The 26,443-nt window shown below is 42.4% G+C and overlaps 2 protein-coding genes across 2 annotated transcripts; one reads left to right on the plus strand and one right to left on the minus strand.

Moving 5' to 3' along the window:
- Positions 1–692: 692 nt before the first annotated feature.
- Positions 693–2,297, minus strand: LOC4350568 (uncharacterized). Its single transcript, XM_015760467.3, has one exon. The coding sequence runs from the start codon at positions 2,229–2,231 to the stop codon at positions 864–866; it is 1,368 nt and encodes a 455-aa protein (XP_015615953.3). The 5' UTR covers positions 2,232–2,297; the 3' UTR covers positions 693–863.
- Positions 2,298–23,423: 21,126 nt separating this feature from the next.
- LOC4350569 (omega-hydroxypalmitate O-feruloyl transferase) lies at positions 23,424–26,120 on the plus strand. The gene is made up of 3 exons (XM_015759951.3): positions 23,424–23,541; positions 23,671–24,165; positions 24,958–26,120. The coding sequence occupies exons 1-3, from the start codon at positions 23,539–23,541 to the stop codon at positions 25,846–25,848; spliced, it is 1,389 nt and encodes a 462-aa protein (XP_015615437.1). The 5' UTR covers positions 23,424–23,538; the 3' UTR covers positions 25,849–26,120.
- The last annotated feature ends 323 nt before the right edge of the window (positions 26,121–26,443 follow it).

Below are 26,443 nucleotides of genomic sequence, written 5' to 3' on the forward strand. Positions count from 1 at the left end.
CCTCGTGTCGTGCACCGACACCATTGTCAGCAATGCGTTCGTCCGCGGCGCCGCCTCTTCTGCGCCATGCTCCGCCTCCCGGCCACCGCAAGCTCGCACGCCGCCTCCGCCGGCCGCCACTCAGCCCCACTCATAGCCGCCCGTTGCTACTCCCCCGTGGCAAAGAGAAGTAAAAAAAAAAGAAGAGAAAAAAGAAAGGGGAAAGTTGACGTGGCCACCCGTTGCTACTACCCCGCGGCAAAGAGAAGTAAAAAAAAAGAAGAGAAAAAAGAAAGGGGAAAGTTGACGTGGCTTGCTGACATGTGGGTCCCACGCTGACTCAGCTGCCACGTAGATCAAAACCGGGTTCTCGAAGGATCTCGGGTGACCAGTTTTGTATAGGCAAGGGACCCCACATATCTGGTTTTACGGTTCGAGCACGGTTTTTTTATCCGATGAAAATAAATAGATTTTGACAAACAATGCCATCCCATTGCGCGGCTGCAAACGAACACATCACATATTTGTACTGGATTCCTCATTAGGCCAGATACAAAACTTTCTAGATCGGTGCTGCAACTCGCCGCATTTAGGCCATGTTCGATTTACTAGAGAATCTATGTTAACTGCAGATGTTTCGTCGAAAGTTTGGATCTCACCCTGTCTGAATTTTTCTGAAACGATAAGAAACCGTGGCGGAATTGGAGTAAATATATAGCAAAATTGTTATCGTTTGATTCGCATTCGAAAGGACTACAAACCAAATCAAAAAACGAAAGAAACCAAAAATAATATTACGGATTTTTTTTTGTCTGTCCAACTCCAAAAGCTAAGAACTAAAAAAAACTCTTGTTTATTCAATCGCTGTAGCAGCTTCGGATGGACTAGCTGTTCGCCTTGGCTTCCTTCTTGAGCTTCTTGTTGCGGCGGCGCCGCCGGTCGCTCTCCTCCACCCGCCGCACGGCGCGCTCCAGCGCGTCCACCCGCTCCGCCAGCGCGCCGATCACCGCGCACTGCTGCGCGCTCCGCTCGCACAGCGCCGCCACCATCTCCATCACCTTCTTCATCTCCACCCCCTCCTCCTTCTCTTTCTCCTCATCTTGGACCGCCGGTTCGTCGACCCGCGCAGCGGGCGCCGCCGAGCTCTCCACGGCCTCCACGTCGTCGTCGGCGGCGGCGGCCTCCAAAGGGGATTCTGCAGTCACCATCTCCCACTCGCCTTCCGCCTCTTCCTCCGCCTCCTGCATCTCTCCGCCCACCACCTGTTCGACCGCTTTCTCCGTCTCGGCCTCGCCGCCGGTGGCTTGCCCCCCGTCCACCTCCATCTCGGTGCCCGCCTCAGGAACCGGGATCTCCACCTCGGGCTTCGGTTCCGCCTCGACGCCGTGCTCCTCCTCGGCGCGCGGCGACCCCGGCGCCATCTCGTTCTCTTCCATGTCGACGGCATCGACGGCCGCCGGGGCGTCGTCCGCGAGCTGGGACGCGTCCTGCGCAGGCGACGGCGTCATCATGTCCTCCTGCGCGTCGTGAGCCTCCTCCATGTCGAGGGCCGGGGCGGCGTCGTCGGCGACCACGCGGGCCTCCTCCTCCTCCTCCTCCACGGGCGGCGCCGCCGGCACGTGCTCGAGGGCGTCGACGGCGTCCTGCAGCGCGAGGACCCGCTTGGTTACCCTCCTCCGGTACTCCCTGGCGCCGTGGACCGCGTCGAGCCGGAGCAGCAGCCGCATGAGCGCCTCCCCGAGGGCGACCCTCCCCCTCGCGTCCCGCCTCAGCGCCTCCGCCTCGGCCGCCACCTTCCTCGCCACCCCCTCCGCCTCCGCCTCCACCGCCCTCACCTCCCGCACCATCCTCCTCGCCAGGAACCCCCTCGCCGCCGCCTGCACCCTCACCGCCGCCGCCTCCCTCCCAATCCTCGCCACCGATCGCGGCGGACTCATCTCACTCTCACACCCCTTCGCCTTCGCCTTCGTCTCAGACCCAGCAAACTGCACCGGGACGGACACGGACACCGGCCTCGCCCTGCTCCTCCTCGAGGAGCTCGGGCGCAGCACGTCCACCGTCTCCACCGGCTCGCCGTACCTGTACTCCTCATCGGCCGCCGCCGCCGGGAAGAACCGCGGCGAGGCGTGGCGGCGGCGGTCGGTGGCGGCGGGGGCGGGGGTGTAGTACGGGTAGGCGTAGTCGTAGGGGGAGGAGGTGTAGTAGTAGTCGTAGGGGTCGTAGCCGAAGAATCGACGAGACGACGACGCCATTGATGCGATCTCCGAGCTTCTCTTGCCCTTTTTCGATTCGCCTGATCTGAATTTTGTTGCGATAGTGAGAGGGGGACACGAGGCGGTGGGGATTTATATGGCTTAAGAGGGGAAAGGTTCGAGAAGGATTCGGATTGTTTCGGAATGTTCTGGAGTCTCGGGGATTCGATTCGGAGACGGGTCGGACTCCGGACTAGTCCGTTCTGGAAGAGTGGGGAACGAAAGGATCGGCGGTGGATGACGTGTGGGGCCCAGCTGTGGGGTTGGGTCACGCGTGACGCACGCGCGACGGAGGCGGTGGGGACAGGCGGGTTTCGTGGGTTATTAGATTACAGTGCTGAGGGGGTTGTAGACCGTTGGATGGAGAATCGACGGCTCTGGTTGTGGCCGCTGTGGATATGTTGACTGCCACCGGTGGTGATCTAATCGACGCGATAAGATTTTTGTTTCTTTTGCTTTTTTGCGCATTAGTAAGATTATCAAAATTAACCTAACTTCGTATCGTAATATGGGATGACAATGTTTTGAGTTGTATGGATAAGCCTCTAAGTTAGGCCTTATTTAGTTCCCAAAACTTTTCCTAAAAACCGTGACCTTGCTCCGCGCCTATCCGATGCCGCTGGCGTGCCGCCCTGGAGCTCCACGTTCTTCGGCCGCCGCCTTGAGCTAGAGGGAGAATGGTCGTCGTGCCACCTCGTCACCGTCGGCTCGTCCCCTACGCTAGTCGTGCTCCTTGCAACACCTTCCGGCCAGCTGGACTCTCCAAGCTTAATTAGTCGCCACTGCGCGTCCCCTAGCACGGCCTTGGCGGTGATGTGGAGGCGCGTCGTTGACTTGCACTGCTGGACTGAAAGAGGAGAAAAGGAGAAAAGAAATAGGGGAGAAAAAAAAGTGACGCTAACACGTGGGTCCCACATGCTGAGTCAGCCGGTTTGACCGGGTCATAGCACCACGTCAACGAAACAACCCACTAAAACCGCTGAGAGAGTTAAATTACACCGGTTTTAATAGTTGAGGGATTAAGATATCCGGTATTGCAGTTCAAGGATACAAATTAGATTTCGAGCTATATTTGAGGGACTCAAAGTGGACTTCTTCCTTTTTCAAATGAACAGAACGGGCATGAAACCCAGATCAATAAACAGGGCCAAACTCGTCCATCAACTTCTGGGCTCGTTACAGAACACAAAACTCAACAAGCTCCCCCAACAAGAAGTCAGCACTCAGCAGCAGACTGACAATAAAACAACGCGTTTTTCACTTAATTTTACTCACCTTTTTTCTATATGTGCTTCCACTTTTCAACTATACGCTTGTCTCTTCTATCTCCTCTTCCAAGTACTCCCTCCGTTTCAAAATATTTGACACTGTTGACTTTTTAGCATGTGTTTGACCATTCGTCTTATTCAAAAAATTTAAGTAATTATTTATTCTTTTCATATCATTTGATTCATTGTTAAATATACTTTCATGTACACATATAGTTTTACATATTTCACAAATTTTTTTAAATAAGACGAATGGTCAAATACGTGCTAAAAAGTCAACGGTGTCAAACATTTTGAAACGGAGAGAGTATTACTTTTAGTCCTAATTCATTTATACATTGTGTATTAGAAAAATTACAATATAAATAATTGAACTTACAATGTAATTACAAGTATTGAAATTTATAGTGTAATAATAGCTACTTCCAGAGATCTTTTACAATGCTCGAGAGAGGTTCTCCAGATACCTCTCCTCAACTTAAACAATCTGCAGCAACCAAGAGGTTGCAGGAAATTAATTATACTGTCCTCGTTTTCTGACAACAGCTACTATCAGGTAACTCATTACTCAACATTATATAGAAGTGATAGAAATTAGAAAGAGATATGCCATATGAGTCTGAGCTCCTTAAATATCAACCGGATACTCTCGTTCCTGTTTCTTCAAGAAGGAAATCATATATTTCTATCTCATTATGTGAGGGAACTAATGTAGTATTCAGATATCATCTACTCCCTCCGGTTATGCCTATATGATGTTTGTTCACTTTTCGATCTACGTTTGACCGTTCGTCTTATTCAAATTTTTTTTTAAATATGCAAAATTATAAGTCATGCTTAAAATGTCTTAGTAATAAATTAAATCATAATAAAATAATTAGTAATCATGTAATTTTTTTAATAAGATGAATAGTCAAACATCAAAAGTCAACAGCATCAAATTAAAAAAAATGGAGGGAGTATTAACCAACATGTGACATATACACACGCACACTATCATCATAAGGCATATGTAATATATACTACATAAAAAAGTGGGGGTAGGAATAGTATTTGCATCATATATGGAGCATATCATATCCTGTCTATATGAATGTACTCCCTCCGGACTGATAATATTAGTTGTTTTGGACAAGGGTAAAGTCAAACTTCAAAATATTTGACTACAAATAATTTCTAAAATATTCATCTTAAAAATATGAAAATCATATGTGTAGATTAGTCTTAAAAAATACTTCAATAAAATCATATATTTGTTGACATTTATATATATATATATATATTATAATAGAAAATAATTGTCAAAGTTACTTTTTGAAGACCGTGCCCTTGTCCAAAACGACAAGTATTATCAACCCGGAGTGAGTACTAGGGGAGATGATTTTTAGCACTTGGGTGAACATCCACTCGTTTTTTACATGTTACCTAAATATATAATTATTAAAAAATTAATAAGATAGATTAATATTTGTTACAAACATGTAAGTTCAAACTAGTAGATACACATTCATAATTATATTTGTTACAACTTGTAGAAGTGGAATTTGAATTTAAATGTTTGTGAAATGATACATCTCATATTAATATATCTTTTCAAATTTTTATTTAGCTATTTAGATAACATGTAAGAAATGGGTGGATATTCACTGGGTGCTTAAAAAGAAATTTCCCATGTACTCCCTCCATCCCAAAATAAGTGCAGTTTTGCACTATTTATTTCCAACGTTTGACCGTTCGTCTTATTTGAAAAGTTTTTATGATTACTATTTTTATTGTTATTAGATGATAAAACATAAATAGTACTTTACGTGTGACTAATTTTTTAAAAAAATTTCATAAATTTTTCAAATAAGACGAACGGTCAAACGTTGGACACGGATTTCCACGGCTAGACTTATTTTAGGACTGCCTTCTGTCCCATAACATAAGATATTTTGGGTGAATGTGACACATTCTAGTACAATGAATCTGGACAGACCAGAATGTGTCGCATCCCCTGAAATCCCTTATATTATGAGATGGATGGAGTAGCTACTTCAAGATTTTTTCCACATTCCGCCATGCAATGCCGCATTGGCGACTCAATTGATCATGGCCGTCTCGGCCGGCGTCGGCGCGCGAGAGCCGTCTTCGTCGTCGTCGTCGCTGTCGCTGCCGGCGGCATGCACATACGCGACGTAATTTTAGCTATAGCTGCAACGCGTACAATCTTCCGACGTCCAACGGGTGACATTAACCTTTTGATGATTTAGACAGCGTACTGAAGCCGAGCCCAACGTACATCCAATCTTTTAACTACTTAGGCAGTGATTTTTTTTTTATGCTCCGATGGAGACAGGAGTACATGAAATGATCCTGGGTGCGTGGTCTGTGCATCATTCTGCGCAATCTAGCTTACTAGGGAATCTTCTTATTCTCTTTTATTGGCTCCTCCTTTTTGTTTTTTTTAATCCCACATGGAACGGTTTCGTTAGCTGCTAAGCAGAAGCCGCCAATAGAGCTAGCTAGCATAAACTCAAGAATAATTATTACTCTCCTAGAAAACAAAATCTTACTAGATAACGTCTTGAAGCACGTCCCTTTTTTGAGCCTCGACCTTTCTTCGTATTCCATGCCAAAATCCACGCCATGGAAAGGTTTTGTGACCTCCTAATTGAACACCAATGGAGCTAGGAATAAACATAAGAATAATTATTAGAAAATAAAATATTAATTACTAGTTAATTTGAAGCACGTCCCTGCATTGTTGTTAGGTTCATTGTCCTTTTGTACACAGTCTCACGAGAATGAGGATTGAGATAGGGAACAATGTGAACGGACGCCATAGGGACCTTCCAATAGGGGTTTTTGTGGTGATGATACAAAAAAAAAAAAACGGAAACTCCAACCCCAAACTGGATCATCTTAAATTTCAAAAATAAAATGCAACAGAAACGATATTAATTGATCATATCATTTCAAGTAATACATGTAGGAGCTTGACATGAGACATGAGGACATGATACACACACTGAGATCTGACTGGGGCAGTTCGATCGGCCCTTAATTTGGAACCAAACACAAACACACACGCACACTCAAACTTGCAGACGATGAGCACAAAGCTAGATAGGTAGCTGCATGACACTCAGAAGTTGTAGGTGAAGATGAGCATCATGAGCGTGTCATCTCTGGCAAATTCAGACAGGAACGAGGGCCGAGAAGAGATCAAAGATGACATCCCAAAGGCGAAGGGCCAGCACAATCCCACCGCCGCTGCAGCGTCCTTCCACCATTGCTTCCAGGCGCAACAGCAGAGCGTCCAGCTCCCACGCCAGAGCTGTCCTCGTCGCCGCGCCGCCGCCGCCGCCGCCGGGATCCGCAGTCGTACGCAGCACCACCCCGGCGATGCTCTGGCCCTCCATCAGAACGAGGTGGGTGTCCTGCATCTCCCACCCCGTGGGTTCCATGGACACCTCGTAGCTCATCTTGTTGGGGTCCTGCTCCATATATTAACATTAGTTACAACAAGTGTTCCAAGTTAACAGTAGGACACTATAAGAACTACGCCGGCGGCAGGTGAAAAATAATTCAGATATAGTTCCTCCATCAAGACTATTCTCTGTCTCCGTCCGTTCGAATGCACAGAATATGATTAAGGGGAAGAGGGACCAGGGACTTGAGACTTGCAGAAGAACAAATGATCAAATTGAATGGAATGGACGAACTACTAACCATCAATCCATGGGCGAGTTGATCAATCCTCTTGATCCCCCGTAGCACCCGTGCTGGCTCACGCGCAGGATCCATATGCTGTGCACGCTTCGGAGAAGGGAAACGCACCAAGAAATATCGAAATGAATCAATGATACTAAGCTTTTTCTGTTCTGGAAGCCTGCTTCGGGTTGGTGCTTTATAACATTGTGGAGCTGAACCTTTTTGCATTTTGCCCCTTTCAAAAACTTCTTTCTATAAATAGATCTTTGGAATAACTACTTTCTGGAATGTGTCCTTGGGGGAACCACAATTTTTGAGATGGGGTTACACACTAGGCCGGGAGGAAATCATTTATCCAAAAAAACAATCTCTCCGGTTTCTAATGTTTGATACCATTGATTTTTTATATATGTTTGCCTATTTGTTTTGTTAAAAAAATTATGTAAACCTGCAAAAATATAAGTTACACATAAAGTACTTAAAATAATAAAATAAATCATAAAAAGTATAATAATTTTTTTTAATAAGGCGAATGGTCAAACATGTGTATAAAAGTTATGGTGTCAAACATTAAAAAATAAAGTGAGTAGCTAATTAATAAAATATTAATAATTCCTTTTAAATTAATTATAAATTCATTCATCTGCAGTTATCTCTAAAGCACCTTCAAATTTCTTGAAACATCAAGTTTTATTGGCTAGGAAAGTATATCCTATGTCCACATAAAACCTCTCTTTTTGTAACACTGCTCGTTCTCCCAGAACGCGGCTGCTTCAATTCTCAGCCGCTTACGTCATCCTTCTTGACTGTTGGTCACCTAAACCTAGTAGCGAGTTCCAGCATAGTGCCAAGGATACTGGCCCACCGATCTTCTGCCACCTAGGGAGGAAAATAGTAAAAAAAAAAGCCAAATCATTTTCACAACCATATTATTTTTTTGGAATCGGAATTAAAAAATAGTAACTGGAAACTGGAAACAGTATTAAAAAAATAGAAATGGAACTATTTGATCGAAAACATATGATGGTATATATATCTATCGGAAAAAAAAGGTAATTTATGTCAGGAACATCAAACTATAGTATCACATATTTAACTAGCAATCTAGCATGATTGCAAGAGTATATCACAAATTTATACTAACCCCATTCTTTAATATATACAAATACATACAACATGCACGATCGATAAAGTGATAAATGATAAACGATAATTATAAATTCGATGCATATGGTATTGTCGGGAACAGCTTTGGTTAATTTGGAACTGGCGATGTGTTTACACGTGCTAGCGTTTACTAGTACTGTGTGTTTTCTGGCAGTTGGTGTGGTGATCGAGTTGTTGAGTCGAGAGATGGAACATGGAGATAGTTTGGGCCCCAGTGATGTTTATAAAACGGTAATTACTGTAACAATATAGTTTACCAGTAAAACAATCGATAAATTAATAGGCAAACTATTTCCAACACCATTTCTGTATTTTCTACCATTTTTGTTTACTGTTTTCTGATTGGCCCTGTCAGCCGGTAATTTTCACGACCACAATAGCCCTGCGCACGGCCGGGACAACATGGCAGCTGACGTGGTAAGGGTCATATTATAAGATGTTTTGAACCTACGCCTAGATTCATCAATGAATCAATGAATAAGTTTTATGTGTGTGTCATTCATTAGCATCCATGTATCCATATGAATCTAGGAAGAGCCAAAACATCTTATGATGTGGAACGGATGTAATATTTTGTTTGTCCGAATTATTAGTTATATAAAAACTAAAGAATCCAAGTATTATTGATTATATTTTTTATGATATAATAAGTTAAAATTTAGAATTAATTAACCACTATTGATTTATTCTAGTGTTGGACTAGTCTCAGTTCATTGTTTTCTTAATTTAATATTAATAAAAGATTGTGACTAAATAAGTACTGACTTATTTTGTTTAGAGTTTCACTTTTACCTTAAAATACTAAAGTGTTTGTCAGCTTTTCAATAGCAGGTTTTTATCCGCAATATTAATAGTAATATAATCCACTCAATCAACGATTTATTCTTTTTCTTAGCACGAGGAATGCTCAATTAATACTGCAATGCTTTTTCCAGTAAAGGAAAAAAAATAAGTGAATAGTCAGTGTGTTGTCGACATCAATGAAAAAAATTAATGATGCAAAAACGGACTAAAAACTTCAGGAGATACGATCAAGATGTAAAATAACATTAAATAATCTTTATGCAGCATATGGTATTTGTTCTTTAATTCATATACATGAAAAAAAAATAACGCAGCCGTAGCGCCATATATTGCTCCCGGATTGCTCTCTAGCCATCATGATAGCTAGAGAGCAATCCATGAGCAATATATGGCACTGTGGCTGTGTCTTTTTTTTTCAAAAGAAACAGCAGGAGAGGCTCTTATTGTGTTATATTAAATAATATATAAAAATAATATTTACAAAGAATTTACAGAGAGGGCAGGGCAGATGAGGAAACAAAGAAATAGAAAACGGCTAGCTATACAAAGAATATACTACCTCCATCCCAAAATGTTTGACGCCGTTGACTTTTTTAAAAACTAGCAAGGTGGCCCGCGCGCATGCGCGGGCACTTGTATTATTGATTGGTAATATTATTGTTTGTTCAAAATTTTGTCTCATAGATTAAAGGCAAACTAAAGTTCGTATAATGTTATTTTATAATAATTAAAGGGTTCTATTTTTCTTAAGGTATCTTAAAAAAAACTTACGACTTTTGAATCATATTTTTTTTCTCTCGAGTAAATAAGAAAGGAGAAACTATTGCTAGTTAATTATCATACAGTCCATCTATATACATACCGTGTAGTATGGCCACAGATTAAAAATGCGAGAGTAAGATACTGAAAATTGTGGTTAAATCGTGTCATAAAGGCGCATGATATAATAAGAAAATGAGGGAAGCGTATGCATGGAGAAAAAATGGGAGGGGAAGCGTACGTACCCACGTACGCAGGTGCGTACCTGTGCCTCGGGAGGAGAGGCGGGACCACGTAGTATTTAGTTTGTTCTAAGATCATTTTAATCTAACGGATTATAATATTGGACGTGCCGATTTAAGTGAAAATCAAGTAATAGATACTTCGTTTTTTCTTAGAACTTCTAATATTTGATCTAATTCATTAGAGCACCACATGGCAGCTTGAGAGCATTTTAAGGAATTTTAAAGGACTTCACACATGTAATTAGAATATTAACCGCGTAATATGTAAGTATAGGACATATGGTAATATTTGTTCCAGCTTCGTCCATGTTATATACATGTAGAGAGAAATTAATTATTTGGCTAGCAAGCCATTAAATGTCTAATTAATAGCAATTAATTTTGACACATATTTACAGTTGTTTATAGTAGCTCTTACATATTCATCTTATGACTTTCATTATCCATTGATCTCCAATTTATTGATCACCATGACTCGCATGCAAAAAAAATGTACAACTTAGGGTTTAGGACAGGTGAAATTGATGAATTATCTGATTTATGTGATAGCTATTTGAGGGTATAAACGAATGAATTGACTTCTAAAATTAAAATGTTGTTTAAAAACAACATCATTTAGAAAGTTGGAAAGCATGGAAACGAAAATCCAAACTATGGAATCAGGAAAAAAGAGGGCCTTAAACTCCCTTATAACACCCTTGTCTTAGTAAGAGTTCTATTGATATTCATTAATATTGTGCTCGCATTTATAACATAATTATTTCTTTCACTTGTACAAACAAATAGTATAAAATCCAAATACGAGATAACACAATACATTATAATTATTATGTAATCAAATCTCAGTTTCAGCTGAAACAGAGCTAAGTGTTGGGAAAAACAGAACCCACGGTGCCTAAATCTTCCCTCGCAGCATCACACCTTTAATTTTCCTTTTATGTTATTAACAAAATGAATGATATCCATATATGATTTGATATGTGGCAAAGCTATAGCGCTGCAGCGGTCGTGATCACCTTAGATGACTCAAACACAACGCTTTGTCATGCGTGCAAAAGGCAAAGGTGCAGACGTGTAGTGTACAGCGGGCCAAAAAGAGAACTTCGGATGTTTTATTTATTAGCAACCAATAGATCTGATGATTTAAATAATGGGTCCACCGGTCCTAGTGTAAGTGTAAATTAGTTAATATAGATTTTAAATTGTTAATTTAATAGGTACACAATATAATGGTATAAACTTTATTTTGAAACAGTGCACTGCAATAAAAAATAGATCCGATAATTTAAATAATGGGTCCGTCAGTTTAGGTGTACATATAAATTAGTTAATAGATCTTAAATTGTTTATTTGATAGGTACACAATATAATTGTGTAAACTTCATTTTAAAATAGTGCATTATTTGAAAATAATAGTACAATGTAATGAGTACACCGGTTTAAATGGAAATTATCTTACATTATTAGTTTAATGGGTAACATATAATGGTGTAAATTTTATTTTCAAAAATTATAGGGCTAATTTAGTTACCTGTGAGTTGTATGATGGTAGACTCTTTGTTTGTAAAATTATTATTATTTAAATAAATATATCCACTACATAAATGAAAAAAAAAGGAAAAAAGGGAAAAAAAGAAGGGAAGGAAGCGTACGTACATGGTAAGTACGTATGCCTAAGTATGTGCGGGAGAAGGAGAGGTGGGACCCCATAGTATTTGGTTTGTTTTAAGATCAATTTCATCTAACAATGTATAATATTGGACTTACCAATTTAATTAAGTGAAAATCAAGGGGTTGATGTTTTGCTTTTTTTCTTAGAATTTCTAGGATTTTCTATAATTTATTAGAGCGTAACGTGGTGGCTTGAGAGCGTTTGTAGGATTTTCTCTAATTTATTAGAGCGCCACTTTTAGTATATAATAGATAGATAATAGATGGCTATATATATAATGGGTGTAAACTTTATTTTAAAATATTGCATAGCTAATTTAGTTATGTATATATTTGAAAATAGTGATATGATGATATAATTTATATATGTTTGTAAACACTAATCTTATATATAACGTCAGTGCGATATTTTGTTACAAGCTTAGTAGCTAGTTGTCCGTGAATATTTATACATAATAATTACCTATCACATGGTCACAGTGACTTATATTTTGCATTAACCCTTCTCCCCTTTACAGAGTACCAAGCCAAAAATAAGACATACGTATGCATTTGTATTTCATAGAAACTATACAAGGAAAAAGAAGAAGAGGGGATACAGAAGGAAGGAGAGCGGCATGGTTGTTTTTTCTTGCGATATATACATACGTATACCATATGTATACGTACCTAGGGGGAGGAGGAGAGGTAGGTGGGACCATAGTTGTAGTGTCCGATTTGCTTTAAGATTAATCTAATCTAACGGTTTATAATATTGGACCCACCAATTTTAAGTGAAAATCAATGTACGGATGTTTTTCTTTTTTCTCAGAATTTTTAGGATTTTCTCTAATTTATTAAAGCGCCACGTGTCAACTTGAGAACGTTTTGAGGAAGTTTAATGGACTTTTAGTATATATTTAGTATATAATATATTTAGTATATAATAGATAATAGATAGATAGATAGATAGATAGATAGATAGATAGATAGATTAATCATGAGTTGAAGAAGTGGCAAGGGGAGGGCCATAACAGAGTAAGCGTCCATATATTTAGTTTGGGCGATGCATAAATTTATATACAGCAGTAAACTTAATTTATAATGGAGGTAGCAGTAGTTATGTGTTGCAATGAGACTATGGTTGTGTTTAGATTCCACCTCAAAATTTTTTACCCAGTCACATCGAACATTTGAACATTTATATGGAGTATTAAATATAGGCAAAAAAAAATAACTAATTACACAGATTGCGTGTAAATTGCGAGACAAATTTTTTAAGGCTTATTAGTCCATGATTTAACAATGTGGTACTACAATAAACATTTGCTAATGACGGATTAATTAAGCTTAATAAATTCGTCTCGCAGTTTACAGACATAATTTATAATTTGTTTTGTTATTAGTCTACATTTAATACTTCAAATATGTACCAATATATCCAATGTGACACGACAGAAACTTTACGCCCTAACGCCCTAGTTCTAAACACCCCTATCTCAACAAATGTTATCTCAGGAAATATTAAAAATAAGTAATCGATGATTTTTATCGTCAATAAATTAAAAAAAGGAAAAGAAACAGTGAGTGGTGTCAGAGACCAGCGTGAAAGGCTGAGAGCTGCTGCAGGGGCGTATTGATTTTTCTCGCTCTCTCTCTCTCACTCTCTCCGTCTCTCGTTTCTTTCTTCTCTCCAGACCTAGCTCTCGTCGTCGGTCAGATCCACAATCGCAGGCCAGCAAGGTGAAGGTTAGGTTGGTTCTTCCAGATCCGGGCTCTTCCCCCTCGCTCCTGTCACCAGATCCGGAGCTGGTCGTCGCAGGGGTGGGGGTGGGTGGGTTTCTCTCGTTTTCCTCTCCTCTCTGGTCTTCTCTATCGCTCTCCTCTCTCCGAGGCGGCAGGCGGCGGCGCAAGTGGAGAGGCGGTGGGTGGCGGCGGCGGGTGGAGACGGTGCGGCCCAGCGGCGGGAGGCGGCATCGGCGGAGATGGCCGCGCCCTCCCCTCCGCGGCAGCGGCGTGCGGCGGCGTCGGTGGCGTGCGGCGGGAGGAGCGGCAGCCGCCTGGAGCCGCCCTCCCTCCGCCAGATCCGGCGGGAGGAAGGGCTCCGGAGCCGCGCCGCCTCACCGTCCTCCGCGCCACCACCGAATGCGCTGGTCGTCTTGACGCCGCCGCCCGCCTAGAAAGCGTCGCCGCCCACGAGATCTCTCGAAGCGCCGCCTCCCCTTGGGACCTACAATAGCCGACGCTGCCCTCAAGACCGCTGGCCTTCAACCGATGCCCAAGAAGAAAGCCGTCTACCCTCCGCAAGGACTGATGCCGTCCCTGCCACCGTCCTGCGTCGAGCTCGTCCACAAGTCCGACGACCGCGCCAAGCACTTCCGCCGCCGCACGTCGCCTGCAACCCGACGTGCCTCCTGCTACTTTGTACCATGGTCTCCTCGCTCAGATGGATCGGGTTGGGAGGAAGGTAATACATGGGTATTAGGTTTCTTGTTGGGATCAAATTCACGAGGTCGAGATTAAATTTGGTATTTCCGTGTTGATTTTGGTTGTTCGGTTGATTGATTGATTTGGAATCTAGCTCGGGGATTTTTTTTAAGACAAACTCGGACTCAAACGATTGGGAGGAACGGATCGCACGGACGAGTGGAAAATCGGGCATAATGATGAAAATTATATTAGATTGGAATTGGTGTATGGGCTTGTAGATGGACCTAGAATACTGAAATCACAGTTTGGGCTTGGGCTTGTGTTGTACTTCCATATGGACCGAACCAAAACAGAATCGGGCGGATGAATCGGATCGGATGAGTTTAGCGCGATTAATGACGGACGAAAATTCGTGATTTCTGTGCGATGTGACGACAGAAAAAATCCAAATATCTATATTAGTTATAGATATCTATCTTTCTATCTACCTATCTATATGTTGATCGATCTATCTATCTCTTATATTAACCAGAAAGATTTGACCATTAATAAAGTACATCGTAAGATCACAACTGTAGAATTGTAGAAGGTGTTAAGAGTCTATATTTGAGAAAAAAAATGTATTGGGCCTCTTGTTAGCCCATCTGGCCGACCATACGTATCGATCTTTCACAGGTTATCCTTCTTCGTATCAATCTCAGATTCATTCAATGGGAAAACCTTAACGTGTACAAGAATCCTGGCATTGAAAGGCTAGGTGGCATATGCCGGCGATCAATAGATCGATTCATTTATGTGGTGCTCCCTGGAAGTTAAATCCACGGTAATTCACTATTTATTTTTTTCAGTACTTAGAGATAAAAAAAGCAGAAAACCTACACCACGGCATCCCGTGGAGACGGGATCCCCTCCTCCTACCTCACTCTCCTCCCCCAAATCAGGCGGCACTGCAGCCCTCCCCGTCGTTGTCGCCCACCGCTCGCCGAAGCCGGCAGCCGCCACCGCGGGGGAGGTGGCGACGGCGAGGAGCTCGGCGGCAGGCGCGGTGAGCGAGAGGGAGAGCGGGAGCGGGGCGCGGTGGAGCCGGAACGGGTGCGGTTGCGGCGACATCCTCCATGCCCGTGTCTCCTCGACGCCATCCTTTGCCGTTGTGGTCCTCCCTCCCCCACGTCTCCTCCTCTTTTTGATGGTACCCACCGATAACCCGCAAGTATTAGGCTTGATACCTTGGTACCAAGGTCTGATACCTAGGAACCACCCGGTACCTTAGGTACCGGGCATCAGGTATCGGTCGATACCTAGTCGGTACCAAAGGTACCAGGTACCAACCGGTACCTAAGGTACCAGGTATCAGGTACCAGGTACTAGGGGAGCACATGTCCCCCACGTCTTCTCTTTTTGACGGTACCCTCTGATACCCCACAAGTATCAGGCTTGATACCTTAGTACCAAGGTCTGATACCTAGGTATCAGGTATCGGTCGATACCTAGTCGGTATCAAAGGTACCAGGTACCAACCGATACCTATGGTACCAGGTATCAGGTACCAGGTATTAGGGAGCACACGTAGCCAGAGGAAAGGAAAAGGGAGAGTCACATTAAAATATCCCGTTGCAACGGTATCCCGTTGTGTAGCTGCCCTCTAAAAAAAGATGGCACACTCACGATAATTATCTCTTTAATCCCATGCATTAAGCATACTAAAGAGATGGCACACGGATGCTTATTATCTCTTTATTTTCCCGTGTATTAAGGGTCTTTAATTTCCCATGTATTAAGGGACGCATTCACAGGTAGATGGGAGTGGTGTGCTTATATATTAGCTGTATGTATGCATATCTGTCTTCCGTTTTTAGATCATATAAAAGCACAATTCAACATTAATTAATTAAGAATTTCAAATTTATTACATAGTGAAAAAACGATGGAAATACTATATATAATTCAGACTACAACTTTTAAGACTCAACTATTTTTTTAAAAAATCATTAAATATTTAAAAATTCATAGTTATCTTTTTAAAAAATAATTTGGAATCAACGCCAGGTAGAACTAGATACTTTATTAATTTTAATTCTGAGCATTGCAATTATTAAGTCATGGAAATGTACTATAAAAATTACTTCCTCCGTTTCATAATATAAGACTTTATAGCATTGCCCATATTCATATAGATATTAATAAATCTAGACACATATATATATAGCTAGATTCATTAACATCTATATTAATGTGGGTAATTAATGCTAGAAAGTCTTATAATATGAAACGGGGGAGTACATATTTTACAATTACTATTTTTGAATTTACAGCTGTTAATCGAACGCCAATATATAGTTCAGTTCCTAAAAACATATAAATAATATATCATGGACTCTTTAGGTTTTAGTTTTTTTTTCCAAAGTTTATTGTTCCTCTAAATCCAGAATTAATAAACATGGAGTTGTTCCTATCTTACACTCTTAGTTAAGTATTTTGTAAATTTTATTTCGAAATTAGGAGTAGCAATTGACATAGACCCTCTTCTCATCTCACCGTAATTTTGTAAATTTGCCAACGTATGATTAAATTTTTAATATTTTGGCGGCTAGTTCAGCTAGAGCACAGGATCCCGTTAGGGTGCAAGGGCCACGGGGATAGTTAACGGGTGTTTGACCACCCATTCGCTTTTTCAAATCGATCATCTTTGGGCCTGTTTAGTTCCTAAAGACTTTTCTCAAATACATTACATCGAATCATTGGACATATATATAGAACATTAAATATAGATAAAAAGAAAAACTAATTACAAAGTTTGCATGTAAATCGTGAGACGAATCTTTTAAGTCTAATTAGGTCATGATTAGCCATAAGTTCTATAGTAACCCATATGTGCTAATGACGGATTAATTAGGCTCAAAAGATTTGTCTCGCAGTTTCCAGGCGAGTTATGAAATTAGTTTTTTTATTCGTGTCCAAAAACCCCTTCCGATATCCGGTCAAACGTCTGATGTGACATCCAAAAATTTTCATTTCACCAACTAAACAGGCCCTCTGTGTGTCCGCGCACGCCGCGAGACTCACGAGAGGCACTGCACTACACGTCGCTCTAACTATGGCTGAGTTCGGGAGTGAGGGTTGGTTCTAACACGCAAAACAGAGTGATAGTTAGTATATGATCTATTAAGTATTAGTTAAAATAAAGAGTGAAGTACATGGGCGGTCCCTAAACTTGTACCGGTGTGTCATCTAGGTCCTTGAACTCCTAAAATGCATTTTTAGGTCCCTGAACTTGAATGTGTGTTATATAGGCCCAAACGGGTTCTAACCCATTCGATGTGCTGACGTGGCAATGCCACGGTGGCGCCTACGTGTCTGTGGAATCCACATGTCAAGCATATATAAAAAATAAAATTAAAAATCATATTTTCTCCTCTTAGGTAGACAGAAAAAAGATAAAAATTCTAAGGTAGAGAGGAGAAAATATGTTTTTATAATTATTTTTTTTCTATGTGATTGACACGTGGGTCCAACTAACACGTATGAACTATCGTGGCATGCCACATCAGCGCATGGAAGGGGTTGGAGCTCGTTTGGACCTATATGACACCCCAAAACAAGTTCGAGGACCTGAAAATGCATTTTAAGAGTTTAGGGACCTAGATGACACACCCGCACAAGTTTAGGGACTGCTCGTGCACTTCACTCTAAAATAAACTTAAAAGATGGATTAATATGAATTTTTAAAGCAACTTTCCGTTAAAATTTTTTTGCAAAATACGCACAGTTTAGTAGTTTGGGAAGCGTATTGTGGTGTCTTATCCCATAAGTTTAGGCTAGCTTAGGGTCCGTAGACCTGTACTACTGGTGTGATTGAAGACACTACAAAACTTGTCTCGTAGGAGTAGGTTGGTCTCGTAGGAAGAACAAAGCTTGCAAGTCAATTTCGATCATCAAGTCCATATATCTTGATGTACGTGTCCACATAATACAATATACATCCTTTACGTCGACATAACTAGAAACATGCAATATATTATATCATGACACCTTATGTATACCATGGTGTACCATATAGCCATAAAATTTATATTAATGTTAGAAGTGGTATCAATATGATATATTAAAATATTATATTTTCTGGTTTACTTTAATATTAATCTAATCAAACGGTTTATAGTATTGGACCTACTAATTTATCTATTAATCATATGCTAAAAGTTTCTGAAACTTCCTTAAAACACTCTCAGACTGTCATGTGACACTCTAATAATTTAGAGAAAATCATAAAAATTCTGGAAAAAACAAACATCCATTCATTTATTTTTACTTAAACTAGTGGGTCCAATAATATAAACCGTTTAATTATGTTGATATTAAAATGAACCAGACACTTACAGTCCTCCTCCCTAGATAGTGTCCCACCTCTCCTTTATCCCCTTCCGTAGTTGAGTACGTACTTATGTACAGTATGTATGTTACGTACAATCAGTTCCTCTCCTTCCTATTTGTTATTGCTTTTTCATGTATAGCTGATATAATATTTATTATTGTAATAAATTTAAAATAATTATGACTTTACGAGCATAGACTACATTATATATGATTGTTTACCAACAGACATAAATACATTAGCTATACAATTAATGTTTCACAATAAAATTTGTACCATTATGCTCCCATCTATCTATTATATATATAAAAGATCGTTAAACTTTCTATAAACGTTCATGATATTACATGGTGCTCTAAGAAAATAAAGAAAATATAAAACATTTCAAGAAAAAAGCAAAATATTGACTCAATTTTCACTGTACCCACTATTTTCAATTAGATCTATCCTTTTATTTTCTTATGTTAGAGAAAAAAAATCCACATCTTTCCCACCCTCCTCGCTTCGTTCTGTACGTACATACGTACATATACGTACATCAGTATGTATATTGACACCCCTGCGATATCCTAATTATGCACGGCTCTCCTCCCTTCAATTCTATCTCATATTTTTTATGCGATATTAGTTATCAAATAGCAGTCAAATAGTAATGAAATATCTATCTATATATTAGAGTAAATTACACTAGCGATCCTTAAACTTGTAACGAGCTTTTCACTTAGATCCATGAATTTACAAAACACGCATCGAGATCACTAAATTTGGTTTAATGTTACATCCCGGTCTAAAACCTCGTTTGACCGTAGTCTTGTCTACGTGATATACCACGTGGACGATGACATGGATTTATTATTTTTTTTCTCCCTTCTCCCTTCTTTTTTTTTCTCCCTTATCTTTTTTTTCTCCACTTTGCCTCCATCCTCTCCCTTCTGCTGCTTACTGGTGGGGCCCACCTATCAAGGCCTTCTTCCTCCCCCGACCGGCAACCGCCATGGCCACTCCGCGCACATTGCTCCCCATGACGCCATCGTCCTCGCGCCTTCCCGCCTCGCCCACACATGCGGGGGACATGGTCATCGCCCACCTTCCCCACTTCTCCGCGCAAACCGACGCCGAGCCGAGCCGCCCGAGATGATGTCGCCGCCTTCCCCTCCCGCTTCAAATATGCTCTCCCCGGGCACGATTCCAGCCTCCCAAGCATATAAGGTCCACCCCCATGTTCCCCCTCTACCATTTTTCCCAACTCCTCGAGCTCGTCATGCCCTCTATCGCATCCTCCGTGCCGCTTCCTCTCACCACCGTCTTCCAGCTGGGCGCCACCGCTGCTAGAGCCATCGCCGCGCTGCTCCACTTGCACTGCTGGCACCACCGCTCCGAGAGATATCCCGGTTGCCGCTCCGCTCCCCCAATCCACCACTGTAACCCCGCCTCCATCGCGAGGCCAAGCTCCGCAGCCCACCGCCGATCTCCAGCCGTGCGCCGCCGACACCCTAGGTACTGCCCACCACCAAACATGTCTTCGCCGCTCCGCCTTGCACCCCGGCCACCTTTTCACCCCTCCAATCAACTACCGAGACATCATCTTTACCGGCAACCCGAGCCACCGCCGCCATTGCAACCATCCCGGCCATCACTTGCTACCATTTTCCGGTCACTGCAAGCAGCACCGCTGCCTCCATCGTGCTCACCGTATTGAGGAACTCCTCGGCCGCCCCTTCTTCGTCTCCAACCGTCACCAGAAACCTCGTCCACCACGTGAGGTGAGGAAGGAGAGAAAAAATGGGGAGAAAAAAGGCAAAAGGAAAATGTTGCCATGCCATCGTTCACGTGGCATGCCACGTAGGCAAGACCACGGTCAAACGAGGCTTTGGACCAGAATGATACATTAAACCAAGTTTAGGGATCTCGATGCGTGTTTTGCAAGTTCGTGGGCTTAAATGAAACCACGTTACAAGTTTAAGAACTGCTAGTGTAATTTACTCTATATGTTATATATTTAAAGTCTTATGAAACTTCTACAAACTCTCTAAGCGAATTTCTACAAAAGCTTCTAGGCCACCACATAGCACTCTAACAAATTAGGGTAATTCTAAAAAAATTTGAGAAAAAAAAGTCTAACCATCGGTTTTCATTTAATCGGGTGAACCCATTATTTTCAACCATGAATCATTTTGTAAATACCCTTCTGATCCCCTTCGGGCCCTACAAGTGCATCATATACACGGTTTAAAAAAGGTATGCACATGTAAGGTGTAAGGTAGTTAATTGAGATAGGAACCTAAAATTTAATGTTTATGGGATGAATGAGAAATATTAGGCACCTGCCTTCGTGTGGCTTCCACCACACATGCAAAACGGATGCTGGATGCATGTAATCCAATCCCTCCCTGACTCCCTCCCGTGCCCTCTCTAATCCCCTTTTGAATTCTTTATAGGCAACTCAAGATAGAAATGATCATATATTAAATATTCAAAATGGCCGTAATCCTGAAATCATATACAGATTTTTAATATATCTATTGTTTTCTTTATAGTCGTATCAAAAACTCAATGATCAAAGATTAAATATTCAAATAATCATAAACCTCTACAGAGCTCATAGAATACCACATGTCACACCTCTGAATTTATGAAAATCATAAAAGTTACGAGAAAAGCAGTAAAACATCTAACCATCAAGTTATGGCTAAAATCGGTGGGCCAATATTTCTGATATATCTTACACAAGACAAAACCCTCCTCTTGGACCCATACATGTACGCGCGCCTCCTAGTTATTTTAACATCCAATAAAAAAGCATCTAGCGAGTAAAATGGACTATCTTAGTTGACAAATGTTCGGTAAAATGGTATTATAGTTAAGTTCAATCGATCATCAGCTACCAATCATCTAAGAACATATTGAATATGTTCTTTTTTTTTTGGTTTAGATGCACATTTTATCTCGGTTTATGTTAGCACGTTTTCTAAACTGTTAAACACACAATATGTTTCTATAAAAACCTTTTATATAGAAGTTGCTCATAAACTATTTTTCAAGTTTATAATAATCACAACTCAATTAACCATACACTAATTACTTTCGCATCCTACGTGCATTTACTTAATCCTTATTTTTTTTATCACTTCCGAACGGAACAGAGTGTGACACGGCATATATGTACTTTCCCTTCGTCCTTTTGATGCCCTAATTAATCGAATGCGACCAGTCGATGGATGGATCGATCGGCCATCACGTCGACAAATCCCTTGTCACACGGGCACACGCAATCAAGGAAAGAAAGAAAGAAAGAAAGCAGCCATGTTTGTTAATGTTCTTGTTAACCAGTAGCTGGGTTTGGCCAACGATCCCCAACAAACATAGCTTGATAGCTCCAGTCCGTGGCCAACCCCCCAACAGATTACACTTTCTCTGGATCACTCGTCATCGCAGATTAGTAGGAGATTCTTCGGTTTGTCCATATTGACTAATAAACCAAAATATCTTATTAAGGAATAAAAAATATATAGTTGAACTTTTATATATTTGTTCGTACTGACTTAAAAGTTAACGCTAAAAAAAATTATGTTAAAATATCTTGAAATTAACTTTAAAATTAAATTTAAAAATTTAAATTTTAGCTTTTGCTTTAACTTATTAGGCCAACCGATACCACAGTGGACTCCACCTTGATACGCAGCCAGCTTACAGGTGGGGCCCACTTTCTGGGCGGGCAATTGGTCCACAGTGAACCGGTCTATTCATCACTGGAGTATAGTAGTCCCGTGGACCGCCCAAAAGTTCAGGCTTTTGTGGGTTGACTTCAATTTATAGGTGAGTATTGCGAGTTTGTGACAGATTTTCCGTGGAACAGGAAGCAAACACGCATGAATTTTGTGAGATTTTCAGATGAGAACAGGTAGCTCTCCGTGAAAGTTCAGGTTAGGATTCTCCTGCTCCTGAAAATTCAGAAGCTGCACAATTTGTGTTCAGTTTACCAATGATCAATGTATCTAGACTTCTGGACTCTGGAGTATCACATAGGTAAGCGATTCGATCAACTTCCAAAAAAATAAGAATTTTCTTCTGTTAAAGAAAAGAACATCAGGTGTATCCTGATGATAAAGAAAAGAACATCAGGTGTATCTTGGTTAATCGATGATCTTTGTTTAACTCGGTGATTAATTTGCCGGCCGGTTGACTTATGTAACATTGTAATTTGTAACGTACATATGAAGCTCTTAATTTGACATTACAAGTGTGGTCGTTGAAGTAGATTTGCTTAGGTCGAACTATATATTTGTACTTGTAGATCTCCAGTGGATTATTGGATTTCCTATAGAGACAAGAAATTGCAATGTGCATGCGTGTGCCTGGCAAATTAATCAACCATGCAAATATCATCCAATCAAATCACTCAGGTTGTGTGCAAAAGCATATCCAAAGCCAACTTGAAAAAAAAATTACTCGTTCATCGGTGTCACCTTCCATATTCTTTCAATTAATCACAACCTGAACATATCCAGTAGAATCTGAAAATCTCATTTGAATTTCTCATTAAGCTGTGGTTTTTCTTCCCCAAGATCAATCTAGCTGTACTCAAATGCTTTATAAAATATGAATTAATTAATTATCAAATTGGGTATTGTTGACTTCTCATTCCCCAGATTCTGTGGTGTGCTGAAAAACAGGAAAGAGCAGCATTGGTAGTTATGCAACCCTCTCCAACCCCAACTGTTCTTTGGATCACTTTGTCCTTCCTTGACATCTTTTTTTCCTATTGACACTGATCACTGACCTACAACCCCTATATAAACACTTCCCCCTCAACCCCATATCCTCAAACACACAAAACCCCAACTTTCTCTCTCTACAATCCATCAACCAATTTCTCTCCTCCTCTTCCTCTCTCATCACTCCAAAGATCATCAACCATGGTGAGCTACACAAAATGAGCTTCATTATTTATATATCTTGGATAATGGTTTTCTTGCTACTCATGTTTAATTTGCAAGATTGCAAAAAAAAAAAAAGAGAGAAAATGTGACACGTTGTGGTGTGTGTAGGTTGTTGAGGTTAGGGAGAACGGCGCCGTCGTGGAGGTGGCCGACGGCGGCAAGGCGGCGGCGGCGGCGAAGCTGACGGTGAAGCGCGGCGAGCCGGAGCTGGTGGCGCCGGCGGAGGCGACGCCGACGGGGGAGAAGTACTACCTGTCCAACCTGGACCAGAACATCGCCGTGATCGTGCAGACGGTGTACTGCTACAAGCCACCGGCGGCGAGCGGCGGCGACAATGGCGACGCGGTGGCCGTGCTCCGCGACGCGCTGGCGAAGGTGCTCGTCCACTACCACCCGCTGGCGGGGCGGCTGACGATCAGCGCGGAGATGAAGCTCGCCGTGGAGCTCACCGGCGAGGGCGCCGTGTTCGTCGCCGCCGACGCCGGGTACGACCTCGCCGACGTCGGCGACCTCACCAAGCCCGACCCCGCCGCGCTCGGCCACCTCGTCTACTCCATCCCCGGCGCCAAGAACATCCTCGAGATGCCCCCCATGACGGCGCAGGTAAACACCTCGTGCCGCCATTACTCCTCTCCTTTCCTAGCTTTAACCTTTCTGGCGCCATTGCCCTGAGCTTGGCGTTAATGGCGCCATGGCGGCCTCGCTCTCTCTTCCCCTTTTGGTGAAAGGAGATTAAAAAAAAAAACGATAAAAGCCATGCAGCTGCGTGGTCTCAGTGATGACGTGGCAGGTCACGAGTCGATGTCTTAATTGGGTTTCTGGTTAGGGGATGGGCGTTGCAAAAAAAAAAATTGAATTTAATGTTGCTAGGAGTACCATAGATGGAAATTCCAGAAAAAACATTTTGAAAATTAGTTGTACTTCGTTTTTTATTCCGGGTTTTAGATTGGAGAGTTTTTAAATGTGTTTGTTCTTTCTTCCAAAGTTAGGTTACCCACCTCGACCTATAAATCAACTAACCATATCAATCATTTTTTGTTTTTGTAATGGCTAGGTACCAGCTCATGACATTTATAATTATATTGTCACAATCCAACCTTATCACCCAAGTTCCAATATGTATGGGGGGCACATCTTCAACGAAATACGCACTAGATTAAATATTAAATATTAATTAATTGTACCCCCTTGCTGATGTGCCAAATCATGCACTAAATCGTTCTTGGCTTAAACAATCCATCTACTAAACATTGTTCCAATTTTAACTAACTCAAATCAAACTCGTAGTTCAATATATGACTCATTAAGCAATAAACTAGTAATGCGAATTTGAAAAGTTTAGTATCTTTGTTTGCCATTAATTCATCAGTTTAATAATTTTTTTTTCTTTTGCAGGTGACACGGTTCAAGTGCGGCGGCTTCGCGCTGGGGCTCGCCATGAACCACTGCATGTTCGACGGGCTGGGCGCCATGGAGTTCGTCAACTCGTGGGCGGAGACGGCGCGCGGCGCCGCCGAGCTCACCGTGCCGCCGTTCCTGGACCGCACGTTGCTCCGCGCGCGCGACCCCCCGGTGATCTCCTTTGAGCACCACGAGTTCGAGGAGATCCCCGACGTCTCCGACACGGCGGCGCTCTACGCCGACCAGGACCTCCTCTACCGCTCCTTCTGCTTCGACCCGGACCGCCTCGAGCGCGTCCGCGCGCTCGCCCTCGCCGGCGCCGGCGCCGAGAACGGCGACGACCTCGTCGGCGGGCGGTGCACCACCTTCGAGGCGCTGTCGGGGCTCGTCTGGCGCGCGCGCACCCGCGCCCTGGGCCTCGCGCCGGAGCAGCGGACGAAGCTGCTGTTCGCCGTGGACGGGCGGCGCCGCTTCGAGCCGCCGCTCCCCCGCGGCTACTTCGGCAACGGCATCGTGCTGACGAACGCGGTGGCGACCGCCGGCGAGCTGCTGTCGTCGCCGCCGTCGCGCGCGGCGGGGCTGGTGCAGGCGGCGGTGCGGATGGTGACCGACGGGTACATGCGGTCGGCGGTGGACTACTTCGAGGCGACGCGGGCGCGGCCGTCGCTGGCGTCGACGCTGCTGATCACGACGTGGTCCAGGCTCGCCTTCCACGGCGCCGACTTCGGCTGGGGCGCGCCGGCGATGTCCGGCCCCGTCACGCTGCCGGAGAAGGAGGTCATCCTCTTCCTCGCGCACGGCGAGGAGAGGAAGAGCATCAACGTCCTCCTCGGCCTCCCGGCGTCCGCCATGGACGCCTTCCAAGAGCTCATGGACGAGATATGATGAAAAAAAAGGATGGATTGCATTGGTCACATGGTTTATGATGCATATGGATGGTGTTCTTCTTTTCTTTTATGGTTAAATTTAAAATTTGCATGGGTTTATACACTTTGTAGTGTGGTGTTTTGTTTTTAATGATTAATTGTGGTGAGCATGTGTTAAATGTTAATCAGCTGCTCTATGTTGGTGTTTGATAAGAGGCACTGTGGCAAAATGGTTGTAACTTGTAAGATGGTTTAATGATAATGAGAAGCAATTGGTATTTGTTTAGTTAATTGATGAGGTTTTTTTTTGTACTACCTTGAACACATAAATTCGGAATATTTTGTTCAACTACAATATTGCCTTAAAGTTAAACATTTAAATAATAAAGTCTCTCAAGACAAAAGGAAAGAGAACTAGATAAGCAGGGGAGAAACAGGGCAAACAGAGTCACGAGGGAATGGCAAGCAGAGGACGCACCAGAGGGTGTACAAGCTCACTCAGAAATCATTTTCAAACATTGACAGGGTGTTCTTCGATACTAGAAATTAACAAAGTTTGGCAAAAAAAAAATATTCACATGAAAATTGATACCAGCAACTTTGGTGATTATGAA

The sequence above is a fragment of the Oryza sativa genome, chromosome 11, assembly GCF_034140825.1.
Source record: "Oryza sativa Japonica Group chromosome 11, ASM3414082v1".
NCBI classification, from domain to species: Eukaryota; Viridiplantae; Streptophyta; class Magnoliopsida; order Poales; family Poaceae; genus Oryza; species Oryza sativa.

What these genes read in the sequence shown, in the direction of transcription:
- LOC4350568 (XM_015760467.3), bottom strand. Translation starts at nt 2,231, where the DNA reads ATGGCGTCGTCGTCTCGTCGATTCTTCGGCTACGACCCCTACGACTAC.
- LOC4350569 (XM_015759951.3), top strand. An exon ending in TGCCCCCCATGACGGCGCAG is followed by an intron (nt 24,166 to 24,957) that starts GTAAACACCTCG and finishes TTTCTTTTGCAG; the next exon opens with GTGACACGGTTCAAGTGCGG.